At 41.5% G+C, this 18,667-nt stretch overlaps 1 protein-coding gene across 1 annotated transcript in view; it reads right to left on the bottom strand.

The window, feature by feature from the left end:
* Positions 1–1,740: 1,740 nt before the first annotated feature.
* The window catches only part of RCL1 (RNA terminal phosphate cyclase like 1), a 43,360-nt gene continuing 26,433 nt past the window's right edge, over positions 1,741–18,667 (bottom strand). The window contains exons 8-9 of the mRNA XM_066180856.1: positions 10,275–10,378; positions 1,741–4,163 (exon numbers count right to left, since the gene is read on the bottom strand). Coding sequence (XP_066036953.1) covers positions 4,013–4,163; positions 10,275–10,378 — 255 coding nt within the window. The 3' untranslated portion in view covers positions 1,741–4,012. The remainder of the gene's footprint in view (positions 4,164–10,274; positions 10,379–18,667) is intronic.

An 18,667-nucleotide genomic window follows, 5' to 3' on the forward strand; every position in this document is an offset into this window, starting at 1 on the left:
TAAGCAGTAACTGCAAAAGAAGCTCCTTCCACATTTTTATTTTCTTTAGAGTTGCCCTGACGGAGTTGTGTGTCTCACTTGGGATCCCTTAGGAGCCAGATTAAATAGAAGTGAATGTACATCAAATGTACAAAATAAAAGCGTGGAGATGGCCATATAGTATTAAAAAAAACCAAAACAAAACAAAACAAAAACTCCTATACAAAATTATGCATCCTGAAAACTGGTTCTCTTTTTTTTTTTTTTTTTTGCCTCTGGTTTTTGTCTCAGGAGTATGACTGAAAAACAGGGAAGTGAATGTCAGAATTTACAAGCAGAGAATTATGCCCCTGTGGACTGAAACAAAACCCATTTCACCCATGGGGAAGAGGAAGAAGAGAAAAAGTATCTATGCTCTGGCAGTAACAAAACACCATTTTGAAAACATTACCCAAGACAGCCATGTACTTACTGTCTTGGCCTAGCTAACTTACCTACTTGTGTGCTTCCCCAGACAGTTATGGCTTCTAGCCATGTGCCTTTGGTAAAGTGCACTGACTTGGAATTAAACAATTTTGTTTCCAATATAATCTCTTCTACTCCACAAGCTGTCCTATATCAAGTTACCATGATTTTTCTGACATAACCATAGAAGGTGCAGTCAAACTACAATCATAGCATCACAGAAGAAAGTTTGACAACAGGTATTACAAAACTGGCAGGAGATGCAAGGTAAAGGCATATTTTACAAATACTTTTCACATCACCAATGTGACTACCACTCTCATGGGACTGCACCTGCAGTGCTGCATCCAGCTCTGGGGATCCCAACATAAGACCTGGACCTCTTAAGAGCAAGTCCAGAGGAGGCCCACAGGAAAGATCCGAGGGTGGGAGCACCCCTCCTCTTTATGAGGACAGGCTGAGAGAGTTGGATTTGTACAGCCTGCAGAAGATTCTGTGGAGACCTTATAGCACCTTTAAGTCAGTACCTAATGGAACCTAAAGGAAGGCTGGAAAGAAACTTTTTAAAAGGGCATGTAGTGACAGAACAAGTGGTGATGGCTTTAAACTGAAAGAGGGTATGTTAAGATTAGCTATTAGGAAGAAATTCCTTACTGTGAGGGTGGTGAGCTGCTCTAACAGGTTGCCCAGCATAGCTGTGGATGCCCAAAACCTGGAAGTGTTCAAGGCCAGACTGAATGGGTCTTTGAGCAACCTGGTTGGGGGATGGTAGAACTAGATGATCTGTAAGGTCTCTCCCAACCAAAACCATTCCGATTCTATGAGAGCCGTTCAGCCAAAGGGATTAACTAAATTACTGATGGATTGTTCAAAGACTACAGGATTATTCATGTGCAGCTTATCATTTCAAATTCAAGTTACCTGAGTGTTACTCTGATATGGATAGACTGAGATGAAAGATGTGTCTCCTTGTAACTATCTTTACCATAAAGTCTGTGCTACCAACACTGAATTTTTTTCACCAAAAATTCATTTCCTCTATCCAGCTCTAAAATTATCTTACTTCCTTGTGTGATCAGACCACCAAAACAGATATCAATTGCTGTTTTGCTGTCAAACAATCAGCTTTTATCTGCAGGATTTCCTTCTAATAAGTACTTGTCCCAGAATATGAAGGCCAAATAATTTTAAGAAAACTCTTACCTAAAACCTCCCCTGGAATTGTTACTATTTCTCCAAACAGTGAATGTTCTGGAAGAATGTATTCATTTCACATACCTTTATTTTTCTCTGTAAGGCAACAAGCAAATTCAGAGTTGCAGAAAATGTTGTGCTGTACAGCTATGCAATTTGCAGCAGGGCTAAGGCTTACCAGTCCAATTTTAACATTGAGGTTAAGTTCAGGTAATTGTGTGACAATTATTGCTGAAGATTCTGCTGCTTGGGCAACTTATTGCTGTCTCTATGCCTGGTGCAACTGGAACACTTGAAAAACGCACAGCTTTATATTTAAGCTTAAAAATAATAAAGCTTTTCATTTTTGAAGTTGTGACAATACTTTAAGATTTTTATTTAAGCAAATTTTGGAAACTGGAGCTGTGGCACAAACTTGAATCTTTAATTAAGGTAAGCTTTATATTGTTATTCTAGTGGCTTTTAATCTTAGTTTGTATATTTCACCTTTTGGATCAGTGGCACCTTGTATTTAGGGTAATTTTATTTCATAAAGTTTCTAGCTTTTTCATTACATAGTGACAGAGGGGAGCAAGGTAAATTCTTTCAGGCCTACATCCTTTTTCCAAGTTGAAATGTAAAAAAAATAGAGTCAAGTTATTTTATTTAATTTTCCATTGTTTTATTTAGGAGTTCTTTGCTGCAAGTCAAATTTTGGAAAGCTAGTAAAAGATAAGAATGGCTTCACCCTTTCCCTTCCTCCCTCTCTGGCAACTCCCAAAGCTGTTTTTTTGATGTATCAATTCAAGACAGCCATTTATGTTATGAAGGGCTCAGGAAAGAACTCCAGGCTCTTTTTTCCCCAGTTGTTGTCTGTTTTGCTTTAAAGGGAAGTAAAACCTTATTTAGGAAAAAAATACCTTATTTTTTCAAATCACGTCTGACAGATTGCAACAAGAACAAAGTACAGTAAAAAATTACTCACAAGGCCTGCAAAAGTTAACAAAACACTAAGCAAATACCGAGCCTTTGTCAAAGTCCTTTTTGGGTCCCATATATATTCTTCATTCTACAGAGGTAATGCCCACTTTACAGTGGCATCAGATAAAGTTTGAAAAACCATTTTAACACAGTAACTAGTATCTGCTCTCTCTATACACCAGCTTTTGAGACAGTTATATTTTTCTCCAGACACGTGAAATATAGTCTGAAGTCAAATACAAATTTCTTCCCTTGTATCAGAAGTTCAGCGTTAACTTCAACAGGTTTGCCTGGAATCTACCAGAAGCATTCATAGGTAAATATTTACCACCTTGTAGAAACTTCCTTTCATCTGTCAATCCAAGCATACAGCCCAAACAGAATTACTGGCACTTAAAAAGGGAGCAGAGGCACAAAATATGATGGTGGAACTGAATATATTTTTCTTTCTCAAAGCCTACAGCTTTTTTTGCTACTACTTACAACTAACCATGAACCACGTGTATAGCATGCCAAACAAACCTAAAAAGAATATATGTGGTAAGTCAAAAGCTGCCATGGAGGTTTCTCCTCCCATGCCCATCTTTGCAAAAGAGACTAAAATAAGTCAGTATAGGCTGTGATCTCTTCTGCAGTATTCTAACACTAGGAAAAGTAAAAGACAGATATTTTATTCTTCCTGTGAAACTCCAACCCTGAGATGAGCTCAGCTGGTTAAGGCATGATGCTAATAATGCCAGGGTCATGGATTTCATCCCTGTCCAGGCCATTCACTCTAAGAGCTGGACTCAGTGATCCTTCTGGGTTCTTTTCAGCTCAGACAATTTTTTGATTCTGTGAATTTAGTAAACGTAAACAGGAGTGTAGCATCTGACAAATTCTACATGCATGCAGTGTATAAACAAAGAATTGCAGTCATACCTTTAATTTTCATGCCAATTTTTTCTCTGCAATTACCTCAAGCATCTAGTATTTCCATTGTGATCATTAGTTTTGCAATACAAAGCTTGTTTTGGTTGATTTTGTTTTCTCTTTCTATCTAAATCTTTCAGAAAAAGCCACCAGTGAAATCAGTAAATACATAAAACCAGGGCACTCACCTCATTAAGGCTTTGAGAGCACAGTGACATGAGGCACTTGTGTCCCATTCAGTGGAATACAGTCCAAAGAGTCCCAAGTCAGCTGAGACTCCAGAGAGCCACTCCAAATAGCAGAGAATACTGGCATTGCATTTATAAATAGAACAGATCTAAACAGTGTAAAGTCAGCTTTATTGTTTACATGCAGTGAGCTTGGATACCCCTCCACTGGAATCATCACAGGTCTCCCTATGCCTGAACAAGTAGAGACAGGTAGGTTTTATTAGATCTTCGCAGCATTTTCTGTCTTCCATGAAGTCTGTAGATGTTTTGTTTTATCTTATAGTTTTACTGAGGTTGCAAAATCCAGTGCCAATACACGTCATTAAGACTTTCTCGCCCCCCATGTGCTCTTCCTCAGCAGTCTTTGTCTCAATTTTAAACATGATCTGGAAGAAGCTTCTGAGGTGTCGCAGAAACTCAATTCTGAATGAGAGAAAATAATACAGTTTAAGAAATAAAACAGAAGGTCCAATAGCATTATGTATTAACATGGATTCCAGCAATGAGTATGGTGAATGAAATACAAAAATATTGCTTAGTACAAACAGAGAAACAGGGCCACAAGCTCAAACACTGTTCTCACTTGCATTGTAGAGGAAGCTAGTGACCCCTACTGAAAACTCTGCACTCTCTGTATAAGCAGAGAGAGGAATGGCTGGTAATACAGCAAGACAAAATAGTGAGGGAAGAAGAAAGAAAGAAGAGAAATGTAGCCAGGCAAGGTCATTTACTCCTGATGCTGACCCTTCATCAGGGCTATATGAACCCCATACCAACCTGTGATTCTCCTTTCCCCTGCCCAATGTTTAAGGAAGAAAAAAACCAAACAGGGATAGCATACTTGGGTGCATACTTGAAGAGAGATCCCAATGCATATGTTTGACTTCTGACTGATTACTGACTTCTCCACTTCTCAGTCAAATGTTTCATTACAATTACATTCAGACTCAGAATTCTTCCTGTTTTCTCATTTTCATCAAAAAAAAAACAAAAAACAAAACGGAACAAAACCAAAAACAAACAACCCCCCCATCTTTCATCATTTCAGACAAGAAGGCAAGAAGAAACTAAACAATTACAGTGATCCTAAACAAACACTGACTGCAGGGTGAGTAACATGAAAAACTATAGAAAAAGAAAAAAACCAAAAACATCCAAGAAAACATTTTTACTGGCTTCTTCAAAAGAGGGAACATGCAATTGCAGCAAAAGACTACAACAGAATATTTGTAATTGCTCCTGACAGAAGTTTGGACTCTTCCAGTCATGCCCACAAGCAAGTCTGCAGTCTTGAACTAAGATTCAATGTCCTCCAGAAATTATTAAGTGCTTTTCTTAGTTTAAAGAAAGGGAATGTGGATATCCAGTTCACACATTGGCTTGTCTGCTCTACATGCTGAAAGCATAATTGCAAGCTAATTACACATACAACATTACAACAAATCAGAGTAAGTACGCACAAAATGAGAAGAAGGAGACCAAAAGCCTAAGCCTGTCCCCACCGTGACATCATGAGGACTCTGAAAGCCTCTTGGCAGCTTCTATTCACAGAAATTGTGAAGGAGTACAAGGAAAATTGCAGAAGTAAAATTGCTTTATACACTTCAGCTGGGCATGCTGCTGCTCCTGCACTCAGATATATGCACAGGAAAAGAGGAAAATGGCAGAAGGTGGAAAAAGAGAGGCTGCTTTACCGACACTGGTGTGTGCTTCGGATGACATTACTTATCTCTGAGGCAATCTGCTAAATAGCTCTGCAGGGTGAATGTGGGAACATTGCTCCCAATGCCATGTATACTTTCTCCTGCACCTTTCTGGACTGTGCTTGTCTCAGCATTGACACCAGCTCTCTCATCTCTCAAATGGACTAACAGTTGAAAGGAAGAACTGAAAAGCACCTTTTCTTCCATGCCTCCCCAACTGCAAGGTTTCTGGTTGCAGCTATAGTAGGCAAATGGGCATATGCTGGCACAAATGCTTCAGTAAAGCTGACAGACAACAAGCTCTGTATCAGCCTTCTCTTAAGCTGGATCCTCTCACAGGCTCTGGCAGTGTGACAAGAAAGCAGCCAAGCCCAAAACAGCAGCAGTGGCATGCTGAACTGCAAGAAGGGCACAGAACAAACTGTAAAAATGCCAGAGGCCATGTGGAGCCAGCAACTCAGGGAAAAATCCTAAATGGTCATCCGGAAACTGCAATATGTTGGTGCGATCAGTTCAGTCCCTACCTCTTTGCACATAGATTGGCTACCCTGCATCTCTTGCCTCTTCTCCCTTTTGAATAAAGGCAGAATGAGAAAAATATCAGCCCTCATGTACATGGGAAAGGCTCACTGGATGGGAGCAAGGGGGAGGCTGCCTGGGGACATCAGGAGAGAATGTAGAAGCAGCAAAAGGCCAGCTTTGTCTTGTAGCACTGGAAGCACAAGTGGTATGAGCCCTGAAAATAGAAGAGGTAGGGGTATGTGACAGAAAGCAGGTTTGTATTAGCTTTGAGGTTAGCCTGGGTCACAGGTGGGCACCTCAAAAAAAAGTGCAGGCTGCACCAACCACACAGGCACAGGCTGGAGGACTGAGCGAGGGGGTGAAAGGTACAAAGAAGGTTTATTTTGCTGAAAATTTACACTGTGTGTTCAGGCAAGAACAAGGCAGGAGCTGAACAGAGCTGCTCCTTAGGTGCAGGGACAGTTACATGAGCCACACTGGAGAACTTACAGCCAACAACAACAGGAGTAAAAGGCCTGTTTATCTGTCTTTTTCCCAAGGCCTGCTAAGAATTACCAAAAACTACACAAGAACTTCACGTATTGGGCAAAGCAACCAACTAGCAGACCAGTGTGAGAGAAGACCTGTGCACTAACAGTGCATTCTTGAATCAGTTACCCTGTTGCCCTGAGGTAGCACTGGCAGCCCCAGCACTGCTCTCCTGAGTCCTGCCAGAGACCTTCCCAGAAGGAGATAGACTGAGGAACTGAGGGTAAGCATCCCTAGTCAGGGGAGCAACTGAAAGTGTCAGCTTGGCTGGGCAGAGTCACTTAGCCCCACCTCCTGAAGCCCCTAAACCCCTACAAAGCCACAGACTGGGGCACTCAGGCTTTCCTGTTGCTGTCCTTCATGCATCCCTGGCTCATGCTGATCCACCTGCATGCAGACAGGTCTGTCCTGCCAGACTGACCTCTGTGTGTTAGTGGCATGGCCAGAGCCCTACACTTGATTTTAAGCTCAGCATGACAGAAAGGCATTTGCTTCTGTGAAATATGGATACTAAGAAAGGGGTAATGTGGACGCTGACGGTCATGCAGACTGGTAGCCCCACTGCCACTCAGGAAAGCTCTGCTCATGATGCTGCCTGCCCTTCCACTCCCCATTGTTAGTTGAGGAGACATTGAACAAATGTCTCCCATGAAAATAAGAAACTTCCTCATTCTAGTGGACATATTCCACAGCATTTTGTTCTCATGTGATGCTCTCAGCAACCAGCTGAACTGTCACATTCATGCTATATTACGCTGGACAGGGAAGTCAATCTAGCATAACATAGCTTTTAAGTAACTTCAGATTCTGTAGGGTGAAAGTGTTAAATGCAGAGATGTCAGAGCTCTGAGAGAAAAGAAGGGACAAGGACATGGAACATGACAATACTGCAATTTACTTCCTAAGCTTGTGTATCCAATGAGCTGCTTGAGAGCCAAATTTACCAGTCCTTTATAAGCAGCCCCAGTTGAGGGCATGGGAGTGCTACATAAAAAGCTCCATTCTATCTGAACAGATCCTCACAGGACTGATGAGTCATAGGTTCTCACAGAATCATAGATTTTACAATGTGCTGCTGCAATATGTGTATTCCTGACCTTTATCCCTGCTGCATACACCTAGCCTGGAAGAAGTGACAACCCACCAACCTGAACTTAGGATGCTTACAAAATAAACTAGTGCATTTGCTTGATTTTCACAGAACAAAAAAAGGGTAAAAAATTTAAAAATACTCACAATGACAAATGATTGGATTGTCTCATATGCTTAACTGTGCACTTCATACACTAATATCTATTCTTCTGAAACCTCCCACATGAATACTTACTTTACAGGGGATTACTTCCCCTTTGTGCAATGGGACACTTCCCTGTCTTCCCCTCAAAATCTGATGAATGTTGTTTCCAAGGTATCAGGAGTTGAGAAAAGCAGTTAGGTAATTTTCACCTCTCATGTGATGGCACCACCATTCTTCAGTTATCACAGTACTGTACCTTTCACGTATACAGCACCGGTACCATGATAACCGAAAAAGGACAGTTCATACTCTTATTATTTTATGCCAATATCAGATAAACAAACCTCACTTCATTTGACTAAAGAATAACTGCTCAGCCTCTAGAAATAACTGTGATCTTGTAAATCCCTTGCAAATCTGAAAAAATAAATTTTTTGTCATGGATGCTGTTTCCCTAACCAGCTTCTCCTAGAACTCAGTTTGGCCAGTGCTTTGAAAGATAGTAAAAAGTGTTTTTATAAATACATTAAAAACTAAAGGAAAGCCAAGGAAAGTCTCCATGCTTTACTGGATGCGCAAAGGAACATTGTCATCAAGGATGATGAAAAGGCAAGGTACTTAATGTCCTCTTTATCTCAGTCTTTAACAGTAAGACTCTTATCCTCAGGGCAACCAGCCCTCTGAGCTGGGGTGCAGGGAGCAGAATAGATCTTCTGCAATACACAATGAAGTGAGCCAATTAGACACTCAGAAGTCTATGGGATGGCATGGGATTCATTCAAAGGCACTGAGGGAGCCAGCAGAAGTGCTCACCAAGCTGATTTCCATCAGTCCTGGCTAACTAAGCAGGTTCCAGAAGACTAAGTTGGCCAATGCTCATACCAGCAGGCTCAGAAGGAGGCCCTAGGGACCTACAGTAATAGCCCATGGCTTGGACAGGTACCTTCTTTGCTGGGTAAAAAACTGTCTGTATGTCGGGCCCAGAGAGTGCTGGTGGATGGAGTTACATCCAGCTGGTGGCCGGTCACCAGTGGTGTTCTCCAGGGCTCAGTACTGGGGCTAGCTCTGTTTGATACTTTCATCAATGACCTGGATGGGGCAATTGAGTGCATCCTCAGTCAGTTTGCAGATGACACCAAGCTGGGTGAGAGTGTTGATCTGCTGGAGGGCAAGAAGGCTCTGCAGAGGGATCTGGACAGACTGGATCATGAGGCAAGGCCAGTGGTGTGAGGTTCAACAAAGCCCAGTCCTGGGTCCTGCCCTTGGGTCACAACAACCCCAGGCAGTGCCACAGGCTGGGGCAGAGTGGCTGGAAAGCTGCCCACAGGAAAAGGAGCTGGGGGTGCTGTGACAGTGACTGAACACGAGCCAGGGTGTGCCCGGGTGGCCAAGAAGGGCAATGGCATCCTGGCCTGTAGCAGCAATAGTGTGGCCAGCAGGACCAGGGCAGGGATTGTTCCCCTGTACTCATTACTGATGAGGCCACACCTCAAATCCTGTGTTCAGTTTTGAGCCCTTCACTCCCAGAAGGACACTGAGGTGCTGGAGGTAGACCAGAAAAGGGCAATGGAGCTGAGGAAGGGTCTGGAGCACAAGTCCAGTGAGGAGCAGCTGAGGGAGCTGGGGGTGTTTAGCCTGGAGTAAAGGAGGCTCAGGGGGGACCTTATTGTTCTCTACAACTGCCTGAAAGGAGAGTGTAGCCAGATGAGGGTTTGGTCTCTTCTCCCAGGCAACAAGTGACAGGATTAAAGGAAATGGCCTCAAGCTGCAGCAGTGAAGGTTGGATATCAGGAAGAGTTTTTTCACTGCAAGGGTCGTTAAGAATTGAAATGGGCCACCCATGGTGGTGGTGGAGTCACAATCTGTGGAAGTGTTGAAGAAACAACCCTACCTCACACTATAGTCTAGTTGAGAAAGTGCTCAGTCAAAAGTTGGATTTGATGATCTTAGACATCTTTTCCAACCTTGATGATTCTGTGATTCTGTAACCTGTGTTTACAACTAGCAATACTTTTTTTTTTTTGTATTCTCTGAAAAACTACCAGCTACAGACAAAGCTTTAGTAAAAACCGAGACTGAAGGACCAGATAGAATTCTGCTGCCCAGTAAAGCCTCGAAATAGCACAGCTCCATGAGCTGAAGCCTTAAGCTGTTTCACAGGAAAAATCACAGCTTTAGATTTTGGCTAGCCTTTTGAAACACAACATTTAATGACACAGCTACAGAGAGATCACTAGGGAAAACAGTACTGTACACTAGGCAACAAAAAGCCAACTGATGTACACATACATTCCAGGTCAAGAACCATCAATAAACCCTGTCTCTGCGATTCTCAGAAACAGGAGTAATATAGAACAGTAAGGGACTCATCTAACATGTAGAAAAAAACTCTAGGCAACTTACACCAGTTGTCTCACTTGAAGTTAGGTACAAGTTGTCCTATTCGTTACCATAGGCAAAGTCTTCCATATACGAAAACAGCTGTGCAATAAAACTAGTGAATTAAAAAAAGACTGTGTAATTGAACTGAACAAAACAACTTACGTGTATGAAGACAGAGGTCCCAACAGGACTTTGGAAACATCCCGCTGCCCAAGGCTCATAAGGAGCAGAGCAAGGCTCTGATTTGTTGAATCTACACAGCCTCCCTGCAAATAAGAATGTTTTAATAATAAATCTCTGTACAAACCAGAAACTGGGATGAGAGGAGAGTAACAAAGGCAAAAGATACAGTTAAAAGGCTGAAATACCACTCCCAATTTTTAAGGGACAGGAAGATAAAAATCTAGATTTTTTAACAATGATAAATTAATTTCACATGTCAAGCTTGGCAAAGAACAGATCTAAAACAAAACTCATAAGAAGGTCACATTTAACATCCCTCCTAATCTGTTTTAACATCCCAGAATGTAGACACTGAAAAATTGCTTTACAGGAAATTGAAAAGAGGTATTAGTTCTAGTTCATATACATCTGAAGATTCATGAATTCCAGCACTTTATGATAATAATAGTTACATTTGGGCAAATAGTTCAGTGTTAGCAAGTGCAAAAGAGCAAGTTAAAAGTTATTTAGCACTTTTCCACAAAAACTCTTGCTGTCAACTTTTGTGGGTTTACACTTGTAAAACATTTCCCTCTATAATTAAAATGGAAGATTTTTTTATTGCTAAGTGAAAGAGCCATACAAAAAATTAAGTAGAACCACACCTACTGGTGTATATATTTGACTGTAGTAAGTCATATGCAAAGTAAATTGTTCTGTATGTGGAAGGTGTTTACTATTAGCATACATTAATTAGAACTGGAAGGCTAGAATTAGAAATAAGAATTGTTTACAGAGCTGGAATATAAATGTAATGAAATATTTTCAGTCAAGGCTGCTGTAGAGAGAATTTACCAGCTACTGCTATGCAAAAACACTGAAAATAGAAAAAAAATCTGACATCATTTTGGACTGTCCTTATATTCATACTGATCCACAGCCACATGAAATCTATGAACAGTTTTCTTCTGCATCAGGCCTCATGCTAAGTCCTCTGAATAGGCTCTCCAGAGAGAGTCAAACTAAAAATTCATCTTTTTAAAACCATATTCTCTAATGAGGTAAGCTGAAAGCTACCTTTGTTGACAAGGAACGTAACCTATCATAATTTCAAGACATAATATTATCCAAGAATGCAAGGGAGAAAATAAATTTTGGACTGTATAGATTAAGACAATCAGCCAATGTGACAACCTCAGCATATTTACCCAGTGATAGGCAGAAAGGGAGAGCCTTTCCAAGGGGGGATCCTGAAGATTTAATTTTCAAGATGGCCTTGCTTCTGTGTGATAAGCCTCAGCTCCATTGTTCTAAAAAAACCACTCTGAATTTCATGCAGTGAACTACAGCACAGCAAAATAAGTAGCTTTATTACATTCACTACCAAAATGAAGTTCACATACTCAACCTAATGCCTCCTATGGGACAAATAAAAATTGTCCTTTATCTTGAGTGAACAGGATACTTGCAGAATTTGCTGGTGCAATCTAAAGCCACAGATCTCACCAGTTGTATTTGCCAATGAGAAACATATACAAGAAGTATTCCTGACACTAGACTTTCCGTAGTTGTAGTTTGGTTAGTAATTCAAAATGCTTCTTGTTACCTGGATGAAAACTTCACATTTTCTGAGCTTGTTTTGTTTCTCTACAGCTGAAAACATTATAAAATATCGACTTTTATAACCAAATTTATACAAAAAGCTTCAAGCAGCATGGAGACAACCATGTCCTAAAAAATATATCAAAACACAACGCATCTATCATGTCCTAACTGCTTTCATAAGCTTTCTTGCTGCAGTGAATCAGTGATCCCCAGTATCGTTGTGCAGTAGCAGTCTGTTATGCCCATTTGTGGTGGTGCATTCCCCCCATCCCCTAGGGTCACTCTATCATGTCCTCGGGAATTCTCATTAGATAATGACCTTGATTAATGGCTCCTGGACAGTTAAGCTCATTTTTAGCTTAGCAGAAACAGTCTGTTCCTAGGAACTTCTGCCTAACAAACTGCTGTTTTCTAATGGACAGCCTTGGAACATTATTTTTGTCTAAATCATAGCCCAGAAGGAACAATACTATTGTTACTGCACCTTTTGATGAGAATTCCACTAACAACTGACCCAGACTGTGGCCAGAACAGAGAATGATAGAAGGCTAAAGCCAAGCATCTCACAACCCTATAGGCAGCAGTACTAAGTGATGGTCTTTGAGTTCTCCAAGGCCACAGCAGGCTGCACCAGCACCTCCCTCTAAGTGGTCCACCTCTTGAAGTTCAACAGTACTTGGAGAACAATCACCAAAAGCTGTTGACAGGGCCTGGGCCGATACACTTAACCCTCAAAGCTTAACTCTTCACATGTTGACAGATACAAAGCCATCTGACATATTTTACTAAACTTGAGGGGAAATCTTTACCTTTTAGTATACATCTTTATGTCTATGTGTGTGCATGTATGAATTGACTTAAATACACTACAGCAAGTGTAGTATGAATGTTGCCATCTCTTAATATTTCAACTAAGTTACTAATGAGCTTACAGAAAACCTTACTGAATCATTTTGTAAATGTTAAGTCACAGAATCACAGAACAGTTAAGACTGGAAGGGATCACAGCAGGTCAGCTGGTCTAACCTCCCTGCTCAAGCAGGATCACCCCAGAGTACACAGCACAGGATTGCATCCAGACAGTTCTTGAATATCTCCAGTGAGTGAGACTCCAGAGCCTCTTTGGACAACCTGTTCAAGTGTGCAATCACCTGCACCGTAATGGATGTGTAAAAATATCTTCCTTATATTCAAGTTAAACTTCCCGTGCATCAATTTCTGTCTGTTGCCTCTTGCTCTATTGCCTAGCACCACCAAGGAGAGCTTGGATCCATCTTCCTGGCACCCTCCCTTCAGATATATTGATAAGATCCCCTCTCAGTCATCTCTTCTCGACACCAAACCAAGTGCAGCTCTCTTGGCCTTCTCTTGTAAGAGAGATGCTCCTGTCCTTTAATCATCTTTGTCATCTTCTCTGGACTTGCTCCAGGAGCACCTTGTCTCTTGTCCTGAGAACTGGACACAGCACTCCATATGTGGTTTCACCCGGGCTGAGTAGAGGGGCAGGATCACCTCCTTCAACCTGTGGTCAGTGCTCTTCCTAAGGCACCTCAGGATATCATTTGCCTTCTTGGCCACCAGGACACACTGATAGCTCTTGGACAGCTTGTTGTTCACCAGGATACACAGAGCTGTTCCCCAGTGGGTCAGTCCCCAGCCTCTGCTAGTGCCCAGGGTTATTCTTCCCCATGTGCAGGACACTGCATTTGCCTTTGCTGAGTTCCAGGAGGTTCTACTCTGCCCATCTCTCCAAACTCTTGAGGGCTGCCTGAAGGCCTGCACAGCCCCCTCTGTATTGGCCACTGCTTCCAGCTTTGTGTAGTGAGTGAACTCACTGAGAAGACATTTGTGCACCTGTTCAAGTTATTGGTGGAGAAGTTAAACAATACTGCACCTGTATTTAACCTTTGGGGACACCACTAGTGACAGACCTTCAGCCAGGCCCTGTGTTACTGATTACACTCCTCTGGGATCTCCCATTCAACCAGTTCTCAATCCACCTCACTGTCTACTCATCTAATCCACACCTCCTGAGTTTGCTTGTGAGGGTGTTGTGAGAGACAGTGTCAAAAGCCTTGCTGAACTCAAGGTAGACAATATCCACTGCCTTCCCCTCATCCATCCATTTAGTTGTTTCATTATTGAAGGGAAGCAGGTTAGTCAAGTAGGATTTACCTTTAATGAATCCATGCTGACTACTCCTATTCACTTTCTTGTCCTCCATGTGGACAGAAATGGCCTCCAGAATCACCTTTCCAAAGACTGAGCTGAGGCTGACTGGCTGGTAGTTTCTTGGGTCATACTCCTTGCCCCTTTTTAAGGACTGGAGTGACATTTGCTTTCTTCCAGTCCTCAGGCATTTCTGATCACCACAGCATTTCAAAGATGGTTGTAAATTGCCCACCTTGGTGTCTATCAGCTCTCTCAGCACTTGTGGATACATCCCATCAGGGCCCATGGACTTGTGGATGCCAGGTTTGCCTGACGCCAGCTCAGTCCTCCTTGAGCAAGGGAAAGTCTTCCTTCAATCCTTCCTTCTCCTTAGTCTCCTGGGTCAGAGATCCCTAAGGGCTGGTCTTGTCAGTGACGATGATGCCAGGGCAGCATTCACTAACTCTGCCTCCTCCTCCTCTGTGTCCCCTGTTAACAGGGTCCCACTTCCATTTAGTATCAGCCCATATTATCCTTTTTTCTTATTGATGTATTTGAAAAAGCCTTTATTGTTGTCCCTGACATTGTCTGCCAGAATGTCTTTGCCATTCTTTACTTGGCTTTCCTCGTCTCTTTTCTACATACTCTGACAACCTCTCTATATTCATTCCAAGTGACCTGACCCTGCTTCCAGTTCCTGTGTATTTTCTGCTTACCCTTAATGCATTGTCAGGAGGAGTTCTTTATTTATTCATCAGATCTCTTCCCCTTTGCCCAATTTCTTGCACATTTGGAAGCATTGTTCTTGAACCTGGAGGAAGGGATCCTTAAATATCAACCAACTCTCTTGGGACCCCTCAGGTCTCTTGGACCCTGTGGGACTTGTTCCCATGACATTGCCCATGAAGATCTCCCTGTAGAAGGTAAAGTTAGTGCTCTGTACTTGTAAACTTACTTGCTGCCCTGCTTTCTCCTCATCCAATACTGAATTCCACACTATCATGGTCAAATCTCCAGCAAGGCCTTTCCTGTTCGTGTCAGTTGAGCAGCACACCATTCCCTGTGGGATCCTCCACTACCTGTGTCAGGAAATTGACATCTGTGCTCCCCAAGAACCTCCTGGGCTGTTTGTGTTTCACTGGTTCTGCAGCAGATGTCAGAGCAGTTAAAGTCTCCCAAATGAACCAGGGCCTGTGACTTGGAGGCTGCTTCATGCTGCCTGTAGATAGCCTCATTCACTTCCTCCTCCTGATGAGGCAGCAAACACGCACGATAGTGTCACACTTACTAAGTATGCCTCTTACACTGACCCATAAGCTCATCATCCACACCAAGACAGAGCTCGATACGTTCCAGGTGTTGCCTCACACAGAGGACAATTCTGCCACCCTGCCTTCCTGGTCTGTCTCTCCTCAACAGGGTGTAGCCCTTTATGCCAACATTCCAGTCACATGAACTACCCCACCATGTTTTTGTCACCACAATAAGATCAAAGCCCTGTGACTGCATGCAGGTCTCTAGCTCATCTTGTTTGTTCCCCATACTGTGTGCACTGGTGCACATGCACTTTATAGTAAAGTATTTGATTGTGTCAGCATTCCAGCAGTCAATGATTAAATGCTGCTACATTCTTTAGAAAATTGTTGATCAAGTCTGAGGCTACATTTTGCAAGGGGTCCACTTTTGTGACCCAAAGGGAGGACCTCCCTTACTCCTTTTGCAGTCTTATCCTTTTCCATCCTTACCCTTTTTGCATTCCCGTTCTCTGCATAAATCATTGTAGATGCATTCCAACCAAATTTTTCTTTATGTGCTTCATGTATGTAATAAGCAATAGTGAACCTTGCCATCAAACTTTGCTGCACGTCAACAAATTTATACAAAACCTTGCTTTTGATGATACTTTCGCCAGTGATTTAAGTGATCAAACCACTCATTTCCAACACCATTCCTACAAAGGCAGTTCCCAGACAGGGACATTAAATGATTGCTTGTAATCTAATGACTGAACAGTAACTTCTGCAAAGTGAAGGACTTAACACTCCCAAGGAGGCCAAGTTTCTTCTGTCAATCTACCTGCCACTTACTCAAGCGTCAAAAATTAAAAACAACCCTCCCAAAACAAATGGGACTGGCAAAGCCAAAGCCAAGATACATTGTTCCAAAATAGCTGGCGCTCATTACCAATGTAGAATGCAGCTTCTAGACTGTATTAATTCAGTCTATGGCAGTTTCTCCATTATTGTTTACACTGACTACAGAGCTAGATCCAGCTAGTTGTGACAATTAGACACAGATCACCTAAACCCCAATTCATGTATTCAAATGTTATACAAATGACACAGATGACATGTACATACAAATATCACAACCCTGCATATTGGACAACAGTGTTTCAAAAAGATTTTTGCTTCTGAGCTTGAGCCCAGTTTTAATTGAGTGTTAGTTATATTTTGGCATACATACAATTTCGTCCCTTACCTGTGTGGTACATACTTGAAGGACTCAATAATTTGTTATGCGAAGGGTAACAAATTATTGCAGAGAGTTCGTCTTTTGTTTTTTGGGGTTTGGTTTTTTTTCCAGAAGAATGGAGCAAAGCCTTACCACACTGAAGTAGGACCATCTTGAAAATTAAGCCACCAATGAAATCCTTCACTCATTTTACCTCTAGCTCAATAAAACAAACAGCTTTAGCCCTCCTGCCCCTTCAAGGTCCCCTAGCAACTCGGCCTCTCTTTATTAAAGTATTCAGCCTTAAATAGGTACATGTACTCCCCTGTTTTTCATGATTACAAAGAATATAAAAATTGAATCCTTTTCCTGTTCTTCCAGGCCTTTCCACTCTGCCAATTACTCTCTACATAAAGCTACCATTAACAATGGCTTTCAAAAACAAGAGTTAAAATCCTTACTGGCCTTCTACAATTAAGCTTCAGAAAGAGATGCATATGGATTTGTAATGACAATGCTAGTCAGTCACTCCACTGACCCCTCTTGCAGAGCCACTGCAATTAAGGCACTGTGCCACTTATTATTAGTCAATTAGTTCTGACATCTTTCCATCAACAAATGTGCATCAAAAAAGCTCTGCTGATTCCAAGAATCGTGCAACCTATTTAATATTTTTTGAAGGCTAAGTATAAGGACATTTAGCAAGACTCAAATTCCTAGGTGATAAAGTTCATGGAGCACACAGTAGCAAGCACTCTACAAAATGTCCCTGGACCCCTTTCAACAGTAACTCCAACTTCAGTAGATTTGTGGATGATCCTGACACCTAAAACCCTTTTACAGAGAATTTTCTCCAGTGCTTTCAGAGTACCTTTGTACCACAGTATTGTACCTACTGGCGAAAACACAGATGATGAAATAATCCCATAATGAGAAGATCTAAAAACAGGAGAAGAAATTCTCCCTTGAGCCCTGTATTCAACAAGTAAGTGGTGTAAAAAGACATGGGACACTTAAAGATTGTCTGTTCAGAGCAATCTATTCTTGCTTTTTCAGATTTTTAGTTTCACTAAACATCTTACCTAGGTAAAGAAACATAAAAAAATAGTATATTAAATCTAAACAAACTGTGCACTTTGCAACATGTTTTTATATCCTCTCTGGGTTCAACACTAAACCAAACTGACCTAATAAAAAAACCCAAAAAGACCAAACAAACAAAAAACTCCACCCCAAACAAAAAATACAAATGTCCAAAAACTAAACACTCTAAAAAAGCCCATCGCAAAACAAAAAGCAAACTAACTGCCAAAAAATACAAAAGAGAGAAAATGAGAAAGAAACCTTATCTTTCAAAATTCAGGTAAGCACTGTAGGACCATGTGTGAGATACATAAATTTAAGTATGTATTCTGAAAACTACATAACAAAACCCATCATATTGCCCCTGATGGAGGGAGAGGGGAATTCACTAAATAATGACTAAGCGCTGCAGTGAAAAAGTAGCACAATAGCCAAAAATGCTAGCAAACTAGAACTTTTCCACAGTGAGCTGCTGTAGTGAAGGACAAATAGTCTGTACACTGCTCAGCATTTTTCAGTCACTCTTGGACAGAAGTCACGTACACATAATGTAATCTTCCAGGAGCACCAGCACTACCACAGCAAACCACAGCTAACAGCCTCACTGAGAATCTGATCTTCAAAGACACTGAAACCTGACAGCCTATTACTTTATGATTCAAAGACTTGTCCAACCCTGCTTCCTCCTCAAACTCTCTTTTCCTGTTGTTTTAAGATCCTCACTGTCCTTTCATCATATTCAAATGGCTACCATACACTAAAGCAGAAAGTTACTTGCTTTAGGCCTTTCCAGCCCTCTTAATTTCATAAGTTCTCTGACATGTGACTCTGTGAAAAATATAGTATCTGAACAAATTCCCTCACTAGTTCTAATCTGTCAGGTGCTGAATGGTTTCCAAAGGAAAAAAAGATACCTATTGTTACTGATAAAGGTATGTGGAAACTGGCTTTTGGATGTCTCTGGACATCTGACTACCTAAAGATGTTTTCCAAGACATTTACACAAACAAATGTACCAAAAGATTTTTACAGTTCATGCCTGAAATAAAAATAACTACATAATTGCAGAAACAGATGTTTCAGTCACTAGTTGTGACTAC

The sequence above is a fragment of the Chamaea fasciata genome, unplaced genomic scaffold (genome assembly GCF_029207755.1).
Source record: "Chamaea fasciata isolate MVZ Bird 193981 ecotype frontalis unplaced genomic scaffold, bChaFas1.0.hap1 SCAF_4, whole genome shotgun sequence".
Lineage (NCBI taxonomy): Eukaryota > Metazoa > Chordata > Aves > Passeriformes > Sylviidae > Chamaea > Chamaea fasciata.